The sequence below is a fragment of the Manis javanica genome, chromosome 3 (assembly GCF_040802235.1).
Source record: "Manis javanica isolate MJ-LG chromosome 3, MJ_LKY, whole genome shotgun sequence".
NCBI classification, from domain to species: domain Eukaryota; kingdom Metazoa; phylum Chordata; class Mammalia; order Pholidota; family Manidae; genus Manis; species Manis javanica.
Genome location: NC_133158.1, coordinates 14,018,718 through 14,042,325, shown reverse-complemented (window position 1 = coordinate 14,042,325; position 23,608 = coordinate 14,018,718). Strand labels below are relative to the sequence as shown.

The 23,608-nt window shown below is 40.9% G+C and overlaps 1 protein-coding gene across 3 annotated transcripts in view; it reads right to left on the bottom strand.

Moving 5' to 3' along the window:
* Window positions 1-23,608, bottom strand: part of SLC25A26 (solute carrier family 25 member 26) — a 145,775-nt gene that overhangs the window by 525 nt on the left and 121,642 nt on the right. For all 3 annotated transcript variants that reach the window (XM_073230870.1, XM_037019104.2, XM_037019103.2), the window contains 3 exons: window positions 11,423-11,492; window positions 5,258-5,322; window positions 4,210-4,283 (listed from right to left, as the gene is read on the bottom strand). In XM_073230870.1, the coding sequence (XP_073086971.1) occupies window positions 4,210-4,283; window positions 5,258-5,322; window positions 11,423-11,492 (209 nt within the window). The remainder of the gene's footprint in view (window positions 1-4,209; window positions 4,284-5,257; window positions 5,323-11,422; window positions 11,493-23,608) is intronic.

Sequence of the window (23,608 nt, the reverse complement as noted above, 5' to 3'; positions counted from 1 at the left end):
CAAGTAGACTTGTTGAAGTCTGAGCCCAACTGTCTGCTGGCGACAGTGGCTAAATACCAAACCACTGACTTGTGAGCACTCACAGTTAGGGTGGCATCAGTCAGCAAACAGTCACTTGTCCCCACAATGGTCTCGCTTAAAAGCGCCAGACCATTCTTGCCTTTCAGAGCTGATGAACTTGACTTTTTTGTAAAGGAGTTTAAGGGCTGACTCCTAGGGAACGCTGCGGGGGGTGCAGCCCACCCTGGAGATCGGGAGATGTTCAGATAACTGCTGCTCCGCCCTTAGAGACCCACGAAAACGGTGCCACAACAGAGAGCGGAGTCTGCAGGGATTCCCATTTCTTTCCCCCTCTGCAAAGGGCAGGACAGGCAACACACAACTGGGCTGCAGGGCAAAGGGAGCAGCTGCTCCCCAGGCACCGCACAAGGCCGCCCACTGTCGGAACCACTTCCTGGAAATGACCAGACAAACGCAAAACGGAAGAACACCTCACTGGGGAGGTAAGTGGGGATTTGTTGCTGGAAATTCAGTCCTCCTAGAGCCATACACAGGTATTTGTTCAAACATGTTCATCATAATGCTGCTGGTAACCCACAAACCACAGAGAACCCCTCTGGTGACATACATTCTGGTCCAATATCCACACAGGGGGACCATATCATGGATAAAAGATATTACTCTGTAAACAGGAAAACAAAGTCAGAACCAGTGACTTTCCAAAACTCTGGCTCAGCCCATAGCAGCCTGTCTCTGAGGCAGGAACAGCCTCCACACACTAAATGGAGGCCCCCGAGACATGGGCAGGAGGGAGAGCCCTGCCCCAGGTGACCGTGCCCCGGCTGCCTCCTCCTCGGAGGCGCGGGCGGGTGGCAACAGGCCTCCCCTTGTATGTAGCCCTTACCGAGGAGAATGGACATCAGAGGAGTTCGGGGCCCTTGTTAGCTAACTAAGTATTTAAATCATTAAGTAAAATAAAGATACAAGTAGGACCTCTTTTTCCTGTCTAGAAATAACCATGAGAATTCTAAGAAAACCAAAATACACTTGTAAGAAAACAAGAACTTCAGCTTAGTATCATGCAAACTGCTCTGGCACGAGGTGGCAGTTGAAATGCATCAATTGCTGCTTTGAGGCAACTGGGTCATTCTGGCCCCAAAAACCAGGTTAACCGCCCTGGCCCTACTCGGACAGAGGGAAGAGCACTAGAAGGGGGTCCGCGGAAGACCACTGTCACCACAACATTCTCCCCTCCTCACTCCCCGACTTATTTCTGAGACCAGTGTCTTGGTTCAGCTTTACTGCCAATAAGCTCAGCAGCTCGTGGCAAGAGGCAGATGGAAGCAGTTTATAGTTTCACGAGATGACAACTGCCTCTGTTAACATAATGACAGCCTTACAGCAGAGTATTTGTACAGTGAGCGCCCCAACCAAACTCGGAGGCAGCGACTGCGAGGCAGACCGCGGCTGTGTTCTGGGACCACAGAGCAAACGGGTAACAACTGCAACCCCCTGAGCCGAGGGGCGCCCACACGGCAGGGTGCTTAGGGCCTGAGGGGCACCATCTACAGAAACAAGGTGGGAGGGAAGCAACGGAGGCTAAGAGGACTTTGCACCTGCTTTCCGGCTACCGGGCTGAGCGAGCACGTGCTGTGCTCTTATCTGGGAGAAACCGGCTTGTCCCAGAGCATGTGTTCCCAACTGTGCTGAACAGGGCCTTCCCCATGTGAACCTGAAGACACGAAGGCGTCACCGCTTCACCCGGAGAGGTCAGCACCACCACACGTGGGGAGCCTGCATCTCCGAGGGAGGCCAAATTCTCAGGAAACTTGACCGGCATGTCCACGGGTGGCAGAAAGCTAGCAATGCCTGCGTGGGGGCACCGGCCAGAGGAGGCGCGCTGGGGGCACCTGGGACCAGGCCACAAAACAGCTGCCCACGCTTGCAGTTGGGGTTTCTTCTTTGCTTTTGGTTACAAATTCTTATCAAATCATTTGTCTTTTTCTTACATTAATAGGAAGCTAATAAAAACTACCAGTTCTTACATGACAAACTTGGCTGCTAGGAACACTCTGCTAAGGACCACACTGTGCACACCACTGGGAGCCCAAGTGATGAACATAGGCAAAAATCCAAATCACTTTTCCTTTCTGGGCTGATGGTGGGGACAGATGGGCCCTTGGCATGTGTATGTCACCCCATCCTTTGCCTGCAATTCTGGCCCTGCCTAGTTACGTAAGGTCAAGTACACGACCCAGACAGGGTATTTCATTTCAGTCGCCTACTAAAGGCAATTCCTTTTCTACAAGATTCCAGTGGCCACAGTATTGACAGTGATGCACAACCACATAGAGCCACTTTCTCAAGGAAGGTGGATGGGCTGCAGCTCAATGCGGACTCCACGGAGCTTAAGTCAAGAGCAGAGGTTTGACCGATAGTCGCCATAGACTGATTTAAACTTCATCAAAATTCATAAGACAGTAAAATTCAGTGATTTAGTGTTGATCTAAAAAAGCTACTGCATGCTACATCTCTGTGCCCCAGAACTATCTGCAACACTAAGAATCTTCTACCTGCTACTAAGCAGACTGCTTCAGAGCTCATCTTTTTCTCATACTGTTTTTCTTTGTTCAGTGGGGAAAAACGTGATGTCAAAATCATGATACCTCAGCTGTCAGCAGACAGATTCTCATTTTCTCACAAAATCTCAGCCGTAAATGGCTGACTAAAGGCATACAAGCCAGCACGCTGCCCTTCTCATGCTCAATTATTCCTGTTAAACCCAGTTCTTGTCGCAAAATCTTTAGGTCCTTCAGGCACCCAACGTTCAGCCATCTGAGGTACCACATTTAACAAGACCATCCGACATTAGCTACTTAAACTTCCAGTTAGAAATTCTGAAGAGAAGATGGGACCGGTCTCCTGCAAGACCCTTACCTGGGGCCTGATCAACACACTGCACGTTCCCCAAACTGGCCACCAGCTGACATAAAACTCTGCCAACTGCACATAGACCACAGAAGTGACCAGCAAGCACTGGGGTGAGGAGGTGGCACCAGCACTGCTTTGCCGTCCACCAGCCAGAGCCTGTCTCACCCCACTGCCGACCCCTGAAGGGGGCTGCTGCTTGGCCTAGGGAAATGCCTGGCAGATAATTCCCCAAGCAAACATTGGCATTTCACGTGTCTGTACTCATCTTAACAGGCAGACAGGTTTGGAAGTTTCTATGGTAAAAGCAATGCTTATCTAACATTCTGAGGAGAGCTTTTTAGGACCTGAAGCTGAGAAGTTTGAGGCCCTCAGTCAGTAATACGTAAGAACAGGTTTCCAGTGAGGTGTCAGGCACTGCGGTCGTTCAAAGTCATCTGCTAGTAGTAGTCACAGTTAAATGTACCACAACCTCAAATGCTCTCTTCAATGTCACCCCTGCTCATCGCATCCTGCGTTCCCTAACTGAAGCCCACTGTCTCAATACCGCAGCCCAGAACCCGGCAGGGGCCACACACGGGGATGTCACCCAACATCAAGATGGACAAAGCTGGATTTGCAACAGCACGGATGGACCTAGAGGGTGTTATGCTAACAGAAATAAGCCAGGCAGAGAAAGACAAATACCACATGATTTCACTTACACGTGGAATCTAAAAACAAAAAGTGAACAAAATAACAGCAGACTCTCAGAAACTGAAAAGCAACTGGTGGTTACCACGAGGAGCAGCTGGGTGGGTGGGTGGGTGGGGTAGGTGAGGGGGATAAAGGGCACAAAATCTCAATCATCACAGAGGTTGATCATGGGGAAGGAAGTGCAGTGTGGGGAAAGAACACAGCCACTGATTCTGTAACATCTTCCTACGCTGACAGACAGTAACTGCACCAGTGGCACTAAGAATTTAATAATGGGTGTAAGAGCTGAATCACTGTGTTGTATACTTGATAATATACTTGATATATACCAATATAATATTATAGATCAACTATACTTCAATAAAAAAGATGGACAAGGCTGGGCATCACCTGGCTAGAATACTACATCAACTTGACTGGGTGATACTATCTCACATAGCAAGACCCAAGGCAACGCTTTATACAATAGAGAGTCCCAACCAGGACAGACGCAGAAGGAAGGAAAGGGGCTCATCCGGAGGCCGGGCTAAAAGACGAAGAGCTGGTGGAGGCGGAACAGCAGGTGCGTGTTCCTCTTGTTCTTACCCTGAGAGCCCCTGTGCGCGCCAAACCCCGTGCAGGGCAGAGAAGACGTTCCCATTAGCAGTGCTGGAGCCAGCCTGCATGGAAAGACAAGAGAAAGCCATCATTATCTCATGAAACTCCCCGGTGTACAAAAGGCTCTCAGGTACCATCAGATGCAGGGCTCCTGAGCACGCTCACCAAGGGCAGTTTTCTAGACTGGGGATCAGAACCTCTGCATCTCACTGGACCAAAAGCCCTTACACTCAAACCCCCAAGGCAAGCCCTTGTTTGGCCCAGGTCCCATGGGAAGCTGCTTTTTTTAGCTTCTCATTATCAAACTGAGCAGAGCTCACAACTGTCTAACAGGAAAAAGACAAAGCAATTATTAACTTCTCTTAGAAGGACTGGGAATAGTCAGTATAACTGGAACTTAAATATGAAACTCACTGAAGTCCCTAATAACACACCGAATAAAGAGCACTAAGTTCACTTTCCAACAAAACTGGCATTCTCAGGCTTGGCCTTTCTACCTGCCTACTAGAATTCTGCCCTTGTTTGTTCACTTTTCCACGAGGAGATGGCTTTTTCTTTTTTTTACTGCTTTGGTCCAGATAGGCTACATGCATTCCCTGAAGTGTCAATCTAGCTTCTTTAAAAGTGATTTTTCTCCTTACTGAAAAGAATCTTTTAACCATTCTGACAACTGTCCTAAGTCATCCAGTTAAGGCCAAGTGTGCTTGTGTGGAATCCGAGGTGCAGATCAATCACCAGTAAAATGGGGTAATTTGAAAGGAGTATTACGAAGCACAAGCCCTACCAGCCCTGCTCGCTTACATAATGTAGCTGAAGATGTTTTTGACAAGCTGAAATGCTGCCCAGACACTGGGCACAGCAATTCCTGTGGGAACTACAGGTCAGCGTCAGTTTCCTTAGTCAGTCAACACGCAGCGTCAGGCTGCCATTATTGGTGAGCGGGAAACCACTTTTACTCACTTTATATGCGTGTAAGCTCTGGTGCTGACAGCTGTGAGCATCTGTTATGTCTACCTTACATTATTTTACCACTTACCTTCGCCAACATGATTCTTGTTTTTGCCACGTCCAGGGGTGTGGTGACTGCAGCCGCAAATCCACCTGTGCATATAAAAAACATACTCAACGCACAGGTGAGGCAGTGTTTACCGTATGACATGGTGTTCTATGATTTTTTATTTTGTAATTCCTCATAACTTTGCAAAAGTCTTTTCCTATCATGTCCACTAGACTGATTCAAGAATAGGATGCACACAAGCAAGATCTTTACCCCCCCACCACTCTTACAGTGATAGTGACCTGCATATAAAAGAGGTGACAAAGTAATGCTTTACACCCTCGAGTTAAAAATCAAGACCCCTGCAACGAATCTTACCCTCACCCAGAGCAGCCAACGCCTGGGTGTGTATGTGCTGATGGAACTACAACCAGACACCTACGCCTGACACGAAAGGCTCCCTCCCGGCTCCCCTGATTCTCCGAGGGCCCAGGCCCTGGGCCGTCCCATAATCTGACCCAACTCCCATCATTTCTGCTCAGGCAAAATGGGCAAAAATAAATGTGTATCACTGGTGGTATTTTGGTACAACTGGCTGGATTCTTCAAATTGAAAGCTTTCTGCATTTCCAGGCTTCTGACAACAGGCCAGCAGGAGTAAGAACATTTCTAAGCTCCCTTCTGCATGTTGTTAGCGCCAGGCTGCATTCAGTAGGCATTCGTCCCTACACCTTCTCGCCTGTGGGATGCCCTGACAAAATACTTTTAAAACTATTAAGAGTGTCCACATCTATGGACAGAGGAGTTGGGACCATTTTAAAACAGAAACCAGAGTATATGGTGTCAATATTTAATACTATAAGAAGATATATTTTAAACCCCACAAGACCCTAAAGAAACAGCGAAACAGATGTAATAAATCCAAAAGGGCTTCCTAAAGTTTCAGCTTCCATGAGCTGAGGTGACACGGGCAGTTGTGCAAGTGCAGCATGGAACAGATGTGTGAAGGAGGCTGCACAAACAGCACCTGCTCCATCGAAGTTCTGTGGCACGTGGACAGTTAGGAAGGTCATTTGAGCTCTGCCAAGTAGCTTTCTGAAAATGTCACCGAAACAAGGTTGTTACACTGAACTCCTCCATTTGGTGACATTTATTATGGTGCTGACTGTTGGAAGGATGTATCCCTTTCTGCTTTTATGTTCCATTTCTGGCTACTCAGAAATGACACACACCGTGGGGCTAGAGAGTATCCGTTAACATGAACATTCCGGCTCCCTGCGCTGCTTAGCGCTGGTGTTAGGAATTCAGAAGTTGTCTGAAACTCAGAGACTTACTAAATTTCAATTATTTAAAAATTTTGAGGACCGACCCCTGAAATCTTACTCTTGCAACTTCTTAAGCACATATTCTGCCCTAAATGAGTAAATACATTTTTGATCACAGAAAAGGGTCCAGGAAGGCTTCACATCCATCCACCAAAACTAAATAAATAAATAAAATCTAAGGAAGGGAGAAGGAGAAAAAGAAAGACCACGAAGCTGCCCCATCCCGGAGCACCCACTCCACATCCTCACCCTGCGTGGCAGTGTCGCCCTTCCTGGTCGGCAGGGTCAGCGGGGCCTGGCCAGGAGCTCTTCTTTGGGGTCAGAAAGACCAAGGCTTCAATCCCACCTCTCTGACTTACTTGGCCTTGGGTGAACGCCTTGTTCTCTAGGTAAACTATCCTATAATATAGGGACGGTCCTTTGCTGGCCCACGTTCTGGTGGGGAAAACAACGCTCGGAGAGGTTCAGGACTTGTAGAATGTTTTACTTAGTGCAGAGCTGAGACCTGAATTTTCTGACTCCAGAACCTGAGCTCTTGGTCACAGGGTCTTCTAGTGACCTCGATTTTTTTTTATCTATAAAACACAGGGATTGAATGAGCCTAGCCAAAGTCCAGAAGAATGGCTGGCTGACATTAGTGCTCAAAGGAATTAGCTCCTTTCTGGGCGGGCAGATGATGTCTGATTTTTCTTCACATCTTGAGCCCAGCACGCACAGTAGGCGATCAAAAATGTTTTCTGGGTGTCCTGGACAAGTGTCTACAGTTTTTACAAACTGAAGACTGCACCTTGTTCTCTAAAAGGGCGGGGGAAGGGCAAGCCGAGAGCTACTGTGTCTCTGCCGTGCTGGGACTGTCCTAGGTACTCGGGGGGATTCTTTTCTTATTTGCATTGGTGTTACTATTCCACTTGACAGACAACTTAACTTGCCTAGGGTCTCACTGATAGCACGGAGCAGGACTCAAAAAGTCACGTGTATCTTAGCTACAGCAGGAATGCGGTTTCACTACACAATGGTCTTGATATATAATAAACATGAAAATATGGCTGTTAAAACTCAGAAGTACACCATTTCCCTATTTGAAAGGTTCACAGACTATCCTAAACCAACACAAAAGACTTAAAAATTGGCCAGGACATGACCTGTCTCTTGTCTGACCACTTAAGCTTTCACGAATCACCTATGCTGAAAAGTACTTGTCTTCTAATAAATCAGGATACTGCACATCAAACTTATTTTTGGCCATTAGCAGACGTCCACCATTCCTTTCCTGTGGATGTCTGCCAATTCTCTCGGGGAGATTTCTGCTTCCTGAAAGTAATATGAAGAAAAGCTAGAGACAAAAACATACATGCTTAAAGAGGTCCTGATTTTACTACCTTGATGGTAACTGTATTTTATGAAAGTTATTAATCAACTTAGATGGCTTCAAATATCAAACTGCTTGAATTCAGAGACCTCAGGATGTTTTCTATGAGACTGCAAACAGGGCTTGTGAAGATCACGCAGCAGAATAAGTAGTCGTCGTGGGGGCAGGGCAAGGAAGCGGGGCAAGGAAGCGGCACACCTGCAGGTAGAAGGTACTTCTTTCCTACATTTCACTTAAGGGGATTGTAAAGTGCTGGTAATAAAGGCAAGGAACATGCTAACATATTAGACAGAAAATAATTACTTGGCACAGCAATCGCAGGCTGCTTTGGTACTCAAATCCCAGGTTTAACACTTTTCGACCGACTTCCCTAGACTTGGGCTTTCACTGAATGGCAGGCTAACTGCACCCAAGCACCAGACTCAGGAGAGGCTAGACTTTAACACCTCACGTGTCCACAGGGAACAAATGAAGGGTCCTTATGCTCTCCAGACAAAGGGGCCGTCTTCTTACCACAGGTCTGGAGGAGTTACCTCAAGGCAACACCAAATGTGGTGGGGGCAGCAGTGGGCAGTGAGGCCACTCATCGCCCCTCCAGGGCCTGGCCTCCCCTCCCCAGATCAGCCCGGGAGCAGGAAGGGCATCTGCATCCACCTCTTTTGCATGATCTGCAGACAACTGCCATGGACGTGTTTCCGTGTGTTAGAGACTGTGTCAGTCCTTCTCATTTGCTACCCAAATAACCCTTCACCCTATTCTAGAGTTTGAAGCTCTGCGGACATCTATGGCTCTCTCTGTCTCCTCCTTTCTCTCTCCCCACGGAATGTAAGGAGGTGTAATTACAAGAAAGTGGTCAAAGAACACTAGAGTAGCAACTATCCTTATGGTAGCAAAGGTCGTAATTACTTAGACTGAATTACGGTTTTAGGTTTAGGATTTAACTTGAAGAAGTTGGCAAAGGCCTTTCTTTCTCACTCTAGTTTAACCCCTGACCAGAAGCCAAGGGAATTTCTGAGCATGACAAGCCATCAACACCTCCTATCTCAAGGCACATTTTTTGCTATTTGTACCAAGCAGTTTGTAACGCAAGCATGGGCAAAGAAGAGGGCCAAGGATGGCACAGAGAGCACTTTACCTACAATCATTTAAGCATTTTCAAACTGGAAAAGCACATGGGGACGAGAAATCTGATTTCTGATTTAAGGGCAAGTCTTATCACTGCCTTCATAGCCACGCAAGGCTGAAGCATCTGAAAGTGCAGCGCATGTCAGACCTTAAAGGGCTGCCCAGGGTGGTAAGCTGGTGCTCACCTCTCTACAGCGGGTACTGCCCAACGCCGCAACATACTTGTAGAAATCCCACTTTTCCATAGTGTGGAGTATTTTCAAATGATGTTTATCATTCAGAAAAGATTTTTAAATAGTAACCTTATTACTCTGTATCAAATTTGCACCAATTAAAACCTCAAAACAAAAGGAAACAAGAAATGTATTTATTTTTTGCTAAATATAGATGTGGATCCACTAACAATGGACCTTTGCAGACCTTGGTTGGACAAACTCCTTTAGTTATCAGAACCTCAGCTAAAAAATAAGATGATTGTATTGGAGGAGTTTTTAAATCTACACACTATTAGAGCAGATGATTATCTCCAGTAGCTTTATTAATGTGACACTATTCTTTCAATACAGTTGAGAATTTGAATTACTAAGCTGATAATAGCTTTTTGTTTTCTGGGTGTTGGTTGTTTTTAGTGAGGAGTAATTCCTCACATCTGTTCTGTCATAGATCACACAGTAGTAATCGTGCAGTATCTCCCCTATCTCTGAAGTAACCCCCGAAGGCTGGGAGGGCTGTGTCTACATTACAGGCCAAGACACTGGTGCTCAGGAAGGCCCTAGGGTCTCATTCCTCAGTTGAGGGCAGAACTGAGACTTGACAGCGTTGTAAGTCCAGCTCATTGGCCTGCCCTAGATATGTGGCTCTGGACAAATCCGCTGCCTGCCCCACATGCCTTCCCCCAGTGCTGCAGGTCCTGGGAGAGCCACCTCACACTAGGGGCCTGGCCCACAGGGCCCTGCCTGCCCTCTCTCCCCCAGCCCCCACCTTCTGACTAACCTAAGTGCTCAGGGTGTGCTCCAAAGCATTGCTCAGAAGACGGAATTATAATGAATGCAAATTTCCTGAACAGAAACAAATGCAATTGTAAGCAAGTCTCCGAATTAGCTACCTTAAGGAATGGGACCACCAAATGTATACTTCTTCTTTCAGTACATGGAACTTTTAGGGCATTGTTAAGTTTAAGAAGTGCCCTTCCTTATCCAGAATAACTAAATTTCCATACTGCTAACTTTGTCCCCAGGGCCCAGAAGGGTGTCAACAAAAACACACTCTCTCTTAGGGGCTCAGGAGTAAAGACTCCTGACCTCTGGAAAATGAATCAAGACTACCTACTCATTTAACACAGCAAATGACTATGTGTCATGTGGAAACAATTACATATCATAATCAATCTGAGCTGGTTTCCAGTCTAGAGGCAGAATTCTTGTTTTTGATCATGAATTTTACAAGTCAAATGGGTCCAACAGTTAATAAAGGATCCTATAAAATGTTTTCTCTTTTCTCAATCATGTCAACAAAACACCCAATCCAACAACCACTAAGCAATTTGGAAAACAATTATTTTCTAATAAAGTCAACATCCTGAAAGCACACAGTTGTCAATTTACTGGCTTTGCATCTAAACTAGCAGTTCACAATTCTTGGGCAAATCACAGCTTCAACTTACATCAACTGTAATTCTAATTTACCTTTATATGCAACAACAAAATGTACTTATTAGAAAGTAAAACCTGTCACTTGCTACATTTTTTTTTAAGCATCTGAGTTCTCATTAAAGCCTCACTGGAAAATGCATACCACTCAGTGATGGATAACACAATATTGCATACTGTCACTTTGCTCTTGGGTGAAGGTCTAGAGAATGGCCAGATGTTGAGATGTCCACATTTTCTACACAGAGCGGTTTAGCCTTCGGTAAATTGTGGAGCGGCCTCTGCTCTCCTGACACTAGTTAATCTATGGTGCTGTCAAACATGTCACATGGACTGTGAATCATCGCCTTCTGCAGAAATCGCTCACACCCCCAAAGCACTGCTCAAGGCAGACAGCTGCGCGGGCAGCCCTGCACCCGCGGCACGGCCCTCCCACAGAGGCCTCTATAAATCATCTTTCAGATAATCCAAGGGCCTGAGTGAAGGCTTTAATAAAGATAAAAAGAAAAAGAAAATTTTGTCAGAAACAAATTGGTTGTCTTTCAAGCAGACACCTTTTTAGCAGGGTTTTTTTTTTTTCTTTCCCTCAGACACTTTTTTTTCTCAACCAACTGGTGGAACTCTCTTCATCCAAACAATCTGGAATTTCTGAAGAATGCCGTTTTTGCATAGTTAATATTTTCACATTTTTCTCCCCCCCTCTTTGGTCTTTCCCAGTATAATATAATCCTTTGCACCTGCGAAAGCTCCACAGACTGCTGACTGCCAAGAATCCACCACATGATCTTGCCTCCAGGACCAGAGGGCCTGTGTTTAAAGAGAAAGAAAAATACAAGTTATTAAATATTTGAATTTATCGGAACCTCCTGTGGGTTAGCTCTGGGGATGGGAACTTAAGTGAGAAGCTATTTTGGTGACATTCCTCCCTGATGACATAAGTGATTTTCCCAAGGACTTAACTGCATTCGAAAATAAGTCAAAGGAGGGTGACAGATGCATTGGACTGTACAAAGGAAACAATTTTCAAGGACTCTATGATATACACATACATACACCCACATTTGTGTGTATGGGTATAAATAAAAACACATACCTAAGACAATGTAACATTTAAAATTGTTCCCACATAATTCAAACCATCTAAGTACCATAACTCACAAATTAGTCCACGGCAGTGTATGCCAAATTCCTCAGTTCTTTTTTTTCAACCTTTATCCCTGTTTCACATGTTTGAAGGATGCTAATTCTGTTACTTAAGTATCCATTTAAAATTTGTCAAAATTATTTTTGTACTGTTCATGAAATAAGTTGAGGATATACAAATAAATACCCGTGCAAGTCTGAAACAAGGCAAAACGATGGCTGGGACATGAAGGCAAAACGATGGCTGGGACGTGGTACCTTGCTCAACAAGAGTTGATGACCCAGTGAAGGACAGTCACACTGAATGGTGAGCAGTGCTCTGGGCTGGCACCACTGTAACCTCTGAGCGCGTCCTAACCCCCAGTCCTCACAGCATCCCTAAGGACCGGGTCCTGTCACTAACCACCTTCTATCCGGCTGTCTCAACACTGAATGGCACTCTTTTTTTTTATAGCTTCACTGAGGTGTAAGTAATATCCAGTAAATATATGTATTTAATGTGGACAACCTAAGTTTTGGCACACACATACACACAGAGAAAATCACTGTCACAATTTAAGTCTGAACATATCCATTACTCCAAGAAGTTTTGTGTCCCTTCATTATCCCTGTTTCCAGTCATCCTTGCCACCTCCTAAATAATCTGATCTATCACTCTAATTTGCTTTTTCTAGAATTTTATATAAATGTAATGATATACCTGTTTTTAAAAAAAATCTGGACTCTTTCCTTCAGAATTTCTGTATAATTCATTTGTTATTGTAAATATCACTGCATCACTCCTTTTTAATTGGTAAATAGTTCGTTGTATAAATATATCATCATTATTTATATATTCACCTGTTGATGGACATTTGTGGTTTTTCCATTTATCTACTATAAATAAGCAGCTATGAACATTTTTATAATGTCTTCATATGGACACATGTCTTCATTTCCTTTAGGGAAATATACAGGAATGAAACAGCTGTATCATACAGTTAGCATATGTTTAACTTTTTAAGAAACTAAAAACTGTTTCCAAAGTGCTTGTACCATTTTATATTCCACCCAGTTCTAGTTTCTCCTCATCCTTCCCAACACTTGGTATTGTCACTATTTTAAATTTTAACCATTCTAATAGACATACAGTAGTATTTTCAACATATTCGTTTGCATTTATTTCCCTAACAAATAATGCTGGGTTTTTCAATGTAGTTTTGCCATCCATATGGATTCTTTAGTGTCTGTTCAAATGTTTTGTACATTTTTATTAAGCTTTTATCTTTATTATTGAGTTTTGAGAGTTCTTCATATATTCCAGACACAAGTCCTTTGCAAATACTTTCTCCTAGCCTGTGGCTTGTCTTTTTATTCTCTTAAGATGAATATCAAAGAACAAAGTATTCAGTTTTGATGAAGTCCAAATTATCCTTTGATGGATTTTGCTTTTGGTAACATACTTAAGAAATCTTTGCTTAATTCAAGCCACAAGGATTTTTCACCTGTTTTCTTCTAGAAATTTTATGTCTTTAGGCTTTAGATTTAGATCTATAACCCATTCTGAGTTAATTTTTATACACACTGCAAGATACATTTTTATTTTTATGTACAGATATTTAATTGTTCCAGTAATGGGAAAAGGTTATCCTTTCTTCAAATAACAACCTTTTCACCTTTTTTTATTAAGATATCATTGATATACACTCTTAAGAAGGTTTCACAAGAAAAACAATGTGTTTTTTACCTTCACTCTTATTATTATTGCAGTCACTGTCCACCAGTGTAGTAAGATGCCACAGAGTCCCTATTTGTCTTCCCTGAGCTACACTGTCTTCCCTGTGACCTCACACACACCATGTACACCAATCATGGAACCCCACAATCCCCTTCTTCCTCCTTCCCCACCCACCCACCCACCCCCACCCCTCCCCTTAGTTAACCACTAGTCCCTTCTTGGAGTCTGTGACTCTGCTGCTATTTTGTTCCTTTAGTTTTACTTCATTGTTATACTCCACAAATGTGGGAAATCATTTGGTATTTGTCTTTCTCTGCCTTATTTCACTGAGTATAATACCCTCTAGCTCCATCCATGTTGTTGCAAATGGTAGGATCTGTTTCTTTCTTATGGCAGAACAGTATTCCATTGTGTATATGTACCACCTCTTCTTTATCCATTCATCTACTGATGGACACTTAGGTTGCTTCCATATCTTGGCTACTGTAAATAGTGCTGCAATAAACATAGGGGTGCATATGTCTTTTTGAATCTGAGAAATTATATTCTCTGAGTGAATTCCTAGGAGTGGGATTCCCAGGTCAAATGGTATTTCTATTTTTAGTTTTTTGAGCAACCTCCATATTGCTTTCCACAATGGTTGAATTAGTTTGCATTCCCACCAGCAGTGTAGGAGGGTTCCCCTTTCTCCGCATCCTTGCCAGCATTTGTTGTTCTTAGTCTTTTCTATGTTGGCCATCCTAACTGGTGTGAGGTGATATCTCATTGTGGTTTTAATTTGCATTTCCCTGATAATTAACAATGTGGAGCATCTTTTCATGTACCTGTTAGCCATCTGAATTTCTTCTTTGGAGAAGTGTCTGTTCATATCCTCCACCCATTTTTAATCAGGTTATTTGCTTTTGGGGTGTTGAGGTGTGTGAGTTCTTTATATATTTTGAATGTTAACCCCTTGTTGGATATGTCACTTACAAATACATTCTCCCATACTTTAGGATGCCCTTTTGTTTTGCTGATGGTGTCCTTTGCTGTACAGAAGGTTTTTAGCATGATGCAGTCCCATTTGTTCATTTTTTATTTTGTTTTCCTTGCCCGGGGAGATGTATTCATGAAGAAGTCGCTAATGTTCACATCCAAGAGATTTTTGCCTATGTTTTTTTCTAAGACTTTTATGGTTTCATGACTTAACATTCAGGTCTTTGATCCATTTTGAGTTTACTTTTGAATATGTGGTTAGATAATAATCCAGTTTCATTCTCTTGCATGTAGCTGTCCAGTTTTGCTAACACCAGTTTTTGAAGAGGCTGTCATTTCCCCACTGTATGTCCATGGCTCCTTTATCATATATTAATTGACCATATATGCTTGGGTTTATATCTGGGCTCTCTAGTCTGTTCCACTGGTCTATGGGTCTGTTCTTGTGCCAGTACCAAATTGATTACTGTGGCTTTGTAGTAGAGCTTGAAGTCGGGAGCATAATCCCCCCAGCTTTGTTATTGCTTCTCAGAATTGCTTTGGCTATTCGGGGTCTTTTGTGGTTTCATATGGATTTTATAACGATTTGCTCTAGTTCATTGAAGAACGCTGTTGGTATTTTGATAGGGATTGCATTGAATCTGTGGATTGCTTTAGGCAGGATGGCCTTTTTGACAATATTAATTCTTCCTATCCATGAGCATGGGATGTCTTTCCATTTATTGGTATCTCCTTTAATTTCTCTCATGAGTATCTTGTAGTTTTCAGGGTATATAGGTCTTTCACCTCCTTGGTTAGGTTAATTCCTAGGTATTTTATTCTTTTTGATGCAATTGTGAATGGAATTGTTTTCCTGATTTCTCTTTCTGCTAGTTCATTGTTGGTGTATAGGAAGGCAACAGATTTCTGTTTGTTAATTTTGTATCCTGCAACTTTCCTGTATTCAGATATTAGATCTAGTAGTTTTGGAGTGGATTCTTTAGGGTTTTGTATGTACAGTATCATGTCATCTGCAAACAGTGACAGTTTAACTTCTTGTTAGCAATCTGGATGCCTTTTATTTCTTTGTGTTGTCTGATTGCTGAGGCTTGGACCTCCAGAGCTATGTTGAATAAAAGTGGGGAGAGTGGGCATCCTTGTCTTGTTCCCAATCTTAAAGGAGAAACTTTCAGCTTCTAACAGCCCTCTCACTTTTGTCAGAAAGCAGTAGTCCATACATGTGTGGGTCTATTTCCGGACTCTCTATTTTGTTCTAATCTATACCCTTGCCTTGATACGAATTTGTTACTTTCTTCACTACTATAGCTCCATAGTATATATTGAGATCAGGTAGTATTATGGTTTTCCAACTTTGTTCTTTTTCATCATTGTTCTAGGTTCTTTGCTCTTCCATATTAATTTTAGTGGCAGTGTATCAATTTCTACAGAACAGCCTGAGATTTTTATCTAAATTGCTCTGAATCTCTGATTCATTTTGAAGAAAATGGAGGTGTTAATAATATGATGGAGTTTTCTGACCCATAAACATAGAGTATCTCTCCATTTACTTGGGCCTCCATTATTTTCTCTCATGTTTTGTAGTTTGCAGTATATAGGTTTTGCACTCATATTGTCAGATTTATCCCAAAGTATTTCATGTTTTGAAGCTATTGTAAATTGTATTGCTTGTTTTTAAGTTCAATTTCTGACTGTTGCTAATATGGAGAAGTACAATTGATTTTTGTATACTGATCTTATATCCTGCAACCTTGTCACACTTATCAGCTCGAGTAGCTTCTTTGTAGATTCCATCAAATTTTTTACATCAATGATCGTATCATCTGAATAAAGACAGTTTTATTTTTTTTTCTCCAATTTGTATAATTGCCTATTTCTTTTTCTTGCCTACTGCATTGGATAGGATCTTTAGCATAATGTTATGTACTGCAATAAGGATGACAAATATTAGGAAACAAGACCTCTAGAATATATCAGTTAAAATGGTTAGAATACTAAAATGACCTACTTGATGGTGGCATGGCATATTTATGGATAATCAAATATATCACAACTAAAAGAAAAACAGCAAAGGTAGTACTAATTTCCTGCTCTATACTTCCCCACTGAGAAAACAGCTGGAAGGCTGAAAGGGTTGCAACAGAAATGGAAATATCATATGAACAATCAAAACGTATATGGCCTTGTTCGTCAATTTTAACTTGGTGTGTTTTAAGTTACTGCTTTTATATTTCTACCTTTTGACCCTATTCACCCATGAATTCCACCCCTCATATGTATGGGTTTATCTCTCAGTTTCTTTCTCTCTCCCACTGATCTATGTGTCTGTTTGTATCCCAATAGCAAACTTTTAATTACCATAGCTTTGCAATATGGTTTGAAATCAGGGAACAACTTCTCTTAAGTTGGACACTTAACTATGCAAACTACCTAATTAGATATATAATAACGTGTGCTATATGAGGACTACAACATTCCTTCCACCTACTAATGAGGATGGTTAGTTACTTGAAAAGTGCATTTATTAATTTTGCTGGACTAAAAGTACAGTTATCAAATAGATTTTTGTAATCTTACAGAAATAGGTAAGTTAAAAGTTTTATTAGGAATAGCTTTCTAAGGATAGTCTTGCCATTAAGTGTAGTATTTTATTTTTCAATAAATGTTCTAATGTTTGCAAATATATCTGTGCTTCTGTACATTTTTTCCAGAGCTCTTATAAGCATTGGAGGCAGCATAAAAAACAAAATGGCAGAAGAACATCTTTTTACCTTGAAGTTGGCCATACAGTTTTAACACCATGACTTACTTGGCTGACATTTTAGAAAGAAAATGTGAAAAAGAAGCTGGACTACTGAAGGTCATCTGCAGTTAGTCTACCGATACCTTTCAGGGTTCCAAAGAGCAAGAGTTTGCTCTCAAATAGACTTAAAATACTACTAATAATGCTGAGTTTATAAGCAATAATAAAAAATGAATAACTGAATTACATGTCGTGTCATACAGGATGAAAAAAATCAAAGATGCTACGTAATTCATAAATTCAACATTTACTGAGTACTAAGTGACAGGCACTGTAGAGTCAAGGGAAAAAAAACAGCAGTCCTAAGCCTAATATTTGATGGGGTACAGTGGGGGCAGAGAGAGTTACAACAAAGAGAAGGGAAATGACTAAGAAGGCTTCACAGAGGTGCCTGCTGTATTCTATGAGAAACAAGAATTGGTTGCCAGGGGAATAAAAAAACACTGAATCAAAATAGACTCAGATGGCTAAAGACACATTTTATAAATAGACTCTCCATAGATAAGCATAAGCATAACTTTCCACCACCACCTGGCCTGAATAGTTTAGTTTGAGAACACACGAAGAATACATTTGTATTTGAAAAGGATACTGAGAGATATCTTTCTTAAAAAAGTCTCTAAAACTTAAAAGATTAAGAATCAAGTGAAAAATTTCAATTTGAAACAGAATTGATAGAAATCAGTGATAGAAACTGAATTGACAGAAACAGTGATTGTAACAGCTACCACAATAAACACAGCACTCACTACATTTCGGGTATTAAACTACATTAACTCATGTAATCCAAACCATAGTCTTCTGAGGTATGTGCCATTTTATTCTCATTTTATAGATATGGAAGCTGAGGCTCAGAGAAGTTAAAAAACTTGCCAAAGTTTAAACAGGTTAGTAGCAGAACTGGTATCTCAATAAGACAACCTGATATAAAGTATAGAACTCTTGGACTGGGATCTAGGGGTTATAGTTGTCTTGGGAGCAAAAAGAATGGTATTTATAAGATACTTTGTTTCCATGTACAGGTAATTTTTTACTGAAATGATATTAAAATACTCAAGGGAATGAACAAAGTATGTCAATGCCCAAAACAACTTGCTTTAAATAATGAGTGTGCAACTTTTTTTTTTTTTAATGAGGAAATGCCTGAATAGAAAAACTTTGGACAAATGATACTGAGACCAAGCTAAACGGATGAGTGTCATTTACAAATGATTCATTTAAGGGCACCTTTAAATTCGTTAGACAATACTATCAGTAAGAACAAAAACCTGACTGGAAAATGCACTGGATATAAATGATAAAATATGGTAAAATTACACAGTTGCTCACACCCGTAGACTGGCTGGAGGATTGCCAACAACAACAAAAAAAGGATGGCTGTAAAAACAGGAAAGGTTACACACTGGAAGCATAAATATTATTGTTTACAATTTTTAAATAATTTAAGACTAGACTGGAAAATGGAATAAAAACAGCATAAGTCATCTTACTACGCTGATGGACAATGACTGCAATGAGGTGGGAGGGGGGGCTTGATAACATGGGTGAATGTTATAACCACAATGTTGCTCATGGGAAACCTTCATAAGATTGTGTATCAATGATACCTTTAAAAAAAATTAAAAAAACAGCATAGGCAACAGTATGATTACTAATCTATTGACAATATTAGTTACTATTTGCTGAGTGCCTACCATGTTCCAGGTACTATGGATTTTACATTCTTCATCTGATTTTAGACAATGTGCATTATTGTCCATAAACACAGGGGCACAGCTGGTGCTAAAAGATGTTAAATAACTTGCCTGAAGTCACACAGAGAGTAAATGGAGGAACTGAACTTGGCTGTGGCCCCCTGCAAAGTCATGTCTTGTATACAGAATAGTATATATGCAATTCTGTAAGATTCCTCATTACCACACACAGCTCAACTTCTAGTACAGCTACATTATAATATGCAAGTTATTAAAGAAAATATTTTGATGTCAATAAAAGTTTAAATAATGTAGGTTTGTAATAGAGGATTTTTTTTCTAAGGACCTATCTGAAAACCAAAGTATTTTAAATTGCCAAGATTTCTCTACCGAAGCAAGCATCTCCATTGCCACAGAGGTGTAACGATCATTCCTATGAAAGCAGATAAATGTTTAGGGGACATCAGGGTGGGGGACAGAAAATGAACCCAAATGTTGGAATCTCAGCTCATACGATGGAAAAATCGTGTACCAAAATAAGGTAAGCACAAAAGAGCAGGTAGCCATACTTACTGCTGTTTGCTCATATATCCCAGGTCAATGCCCTGTTTCCTTTCTCTTTACAAATAAAAATGAAGTTTTCAGAGGAACTTATGCACATTAGTTTATATCTCATATTAATAAGAATTTCAAGCTGAAGTAATGAAATGGGGCAGCCAAAACAACAGCTTTGTTTTCTGTTGTTGCTTTTTTGAACTGGGAATGTTAACTATTAAGCTACAACAGGCAGAGATGATGATAGTGCAGCAAGATTGCAGGTATGAAAAGGAGCAAAGAATCCGCTGCTCACCATCCTATCCTCGGCAGCTGCCTGATGTCTGGTGTATAGTTTAGTTTTTATGGTTTTTCTAAAGTTTCCTTAATGCAAGTTGACAGGAAAATATTTCTAAACTGTTACATAGAAAATTTTATTCTGAAATATTTTAGAGTTAGAGATAAGTTGCCAAAGTAGTAAAGTTCCCAAATGCCCTTTATCCAGTTTCTCTTTATGGTGACAACTTAAACAACTACAGCACAATTATCAAAATAGAAGATTTAAAAGATATACTACTACTAAGATATAGAATTTAAATGAATCTCAGCATTTATACTGTCTAAAGGTATGCAATTTTTAAACATCAGCCTGCTTTTTTCAATTAATGATATTTCCACTATCTAGTGGAGTGTTATAAAGAATCCTGAATACTTAGCGGTATCATCACAAAAACAATAAGGCTGTTCTCACTTCTCAAATGACTCTTAGCTCATTGCTCAAGACCTATCAGAGGAAGAACAGCATGATATAATCTGGCTACCCCCACTTCCACCCTGCCCCCAAAACTATTAGCCCCAATGTTCATTCACAGGATAGGAAAGCAAACACAGGCACAATACTACAAAATAGCTAGGAGTACAAGCCAGGGTCAGGTGTTTATTCTATTAAAGAATAGCACCAAGATAAAGGCTTTGTTTTCCACTCCAAAAGACCCACCCAAATGTGCCCTGTTGTCGCCCTATTGTCTTACAAATGAGTAACAAGTTGAAAATGAGTACTTTGGCTTTGGTGCAGGAAATATTAAAATCTGGGACTTCATCAGCCATAGTATTCACAACTAATTATGTAGCTTCCAATTTTGCAAGATCATGAAACTTTACCAAATGCTTTTTGTGGGATGACAGAATCATCTACTTGATTTCAAATTAATAGCTCTGGATGATAATTTAAGAAAACAGAAAAGACAATCCTCTGCTATCAGTCTATCACCAGAATTTTCTAACACATTAAAGACAGCAAACAATTTCATGCACATGCTCTCCATACTGCCGGGATCAAGCTGTTGTACAACTTTTGGTTGTATACTTTCAAAAGCAAAGCAACAGCTGCCTAAAATTTTATTATTCAATTAAAGGAACCGTCTTTCTGTGAAGTAATCATATACCAACATATATTAAAAAGAGATTTCCAAAGTGAAGTTTTAAACCAAAAAGAATATTAAATATAATTGCGAATCACAATTAAGCTTTTACTTCTGCCATACTGTGGCTCTAACAAATAATCGAGTGGCTACAAGGCTAAAATGGACTTCTATAGAATTAGATCTTGTAAGTAAAACTGGATATACCTAACTGATAATTAGGGAGCATTTATAACACATATGCTAATTTCGGTTATAAATTGAAATGATTCAGAGATGTGAAATAGCACCAACTTTGTTTAGGTTACTTTGTACCTTCTTTTTGGTTAAAATTCCATTTTGGTTGGTTGAGATACTTAGATAAACAAGGTGGTGAAAAAAACAGATAAGCAAGGTGGTTAAACGTAAGAATTCTTAAGAACTTCTTTAATGAATGATTGTGCTGGTGATTAAAGGAAAATTTTTTCATTGATTATTCTTGAGAAAAAGCAATATGGAATTACAGGCTGACTTTGGTTTATAATATTTAAATTTTACAGTTAGAAAGCAGTATTTGGGGATATAAGTGGGCAGGTTTTACTGCAGCAGTATTTATTCTGAAGGTTCTCTGAGTTTTGGAATCTGTGGTTTTGATGTCTTTAATTAGTTTTGGGTAGGGACAAAAGACCCCATTCATGTCAACAGTATACAGATACGCCACTGAGCATACAATAAAACAAATTATTGTAACTGATGCTCACGATGTTGATGTGAGTCAGCAAGAACAGGTGTGATTATTTTTAAAACTTTTGCCCGCAAAGGCGTATCTGAATTGTTACATTCAAGTATGCAAAAGTCCTTTATTTATTAATTTTTTAAATTAAGGTATTATTGTTATACACCGTTATGCAGGTTTCACATGAAAAAACAATGTGGTTACCACATTCACCCATATTATCGAATCCCCCCCATACTCCATTGCAGTCACTGTCCATCAGTGTAGTAAGATGCCAGAGAGTCACTACTTGTCTTCTCTGTGCTACACTATCTTCCCCATGATCTCCCCCACACCATGGGTGCCAATCATAATACCCCTCAATCCCCTTCTCCCTCCCTCCCCATCCCTCCCTTTGACAATAACCACTAGTTGCTTCTTGGAGTCTGTGAGTCTACTGGTGTTTGGGTCCTTCAGTTTTGCTTCACTGTTATTCTCCACAAATGAGGGAAATCATTTGGTACTTGTCTTTCTCCACCTGGCTTATTTCACTGAGCATAATACCCTCTTAGTTGGACCCATGTTGTTGCAAATGGTAGGATCTGTTTCTTCCTTATGGCTGAATAGTATTCCATTGTATATATGTACCACTTCTTCTTTATCCATTTGTCTACTGATGGACACTTAGGTTGCTTCCATATCTTGACTATTGTAAATAGTGCTGCAATAAACATAAGTCTTTTTGAATCTGTGAAATTACATTCTCTGGGTAAATTCCTAGGAGTGGAATTCCTGGGTCAAATGGTATTTCTATTTCTAGGTTTTTGAGAAACCCCCATACTGCTTTCCACAATGGTTGAAATAGTTTACATTCCCACAGTAGTGTAGGAGGGTTCCCCTTTCTCTGCATCCTCGCCAGCATTTGTCATTCTTATTTTTATTGATGCTGGGCATCCTTACTGGTGTGAGGTGATATCTCATTGTGGTTTTAATTTGCATTTCCCTGTTGATTAGTAATGTGTAGCATCTTTTCATGTGCCTATTGGCCATCTGAATTTCTTCTTTGGAGAACTGTCTCTTCATATCCTCTGCCAATTTTTTAATCGCATTATTTGCTTTCTGGGTGTTGTGGTGTGTGAGTTCTTTATATATTTTGGATGTTAAACCTTTGCCAGATACGTTGTTTACAAATATATTCTTCCATACTGTAGGATGCCTTTTTGCTCTGTTGATAGTGTCCTTTGCTGCACACAAGCTTTTTAGTTTGATGTAACCCCATGTGTTCATTTTTGCTTTTGTTTCCCTTGCTCGAGGAGATGTGTTCAGGAAGAACTTGCTCATGTTTATATTCAGATTTTTGCCTACGTTGTCTTCTAAGAGTTTTATGGTTTCATGACTTACATTCAGGTCTTTGATCCATTTTGAGTTTATTTTTGTGTATTGGGTTAGACTATAATCCAGTTTCATTCTCTTGCACGTAGCTGTCCAGTTTTGCTAACACCAGTTTTTGAAGAGGCTGTCATTTCCCCACTGTATGTCCATGGCTCCTTTATCATATATTAATTGACCTTGTATGCTTGGGTTTATATCTGGGCTCTCTAGTCTGTTCCATTGGTCTATGGGTCTGTTCTTATGCCAGTACCAAATTGATAACTGTGGCTTTGTAGTAGAGCTTGAAGTTGGTGAGCGTAATCCCCCCAGCTTTGTTATTGCTTCTCAGGATTGCTTTGGCTATTCAGGGTCTTTTGTGGTTCCATATGAATTTTATAACTATTTGCTCTAGTTCACTGAAGAATGCTGTTGGCATTTTGATAGGGATTGCACTGAATCTGTGGATTGCTTTAGGCAGGATAGCCATTTTGACAATCTTAATTCTTCCTATCCATGAGCACGGGATGTCTTTCCATTTATTGGTATCTCCTTTAATTTCTCTCATGAGTGTCTT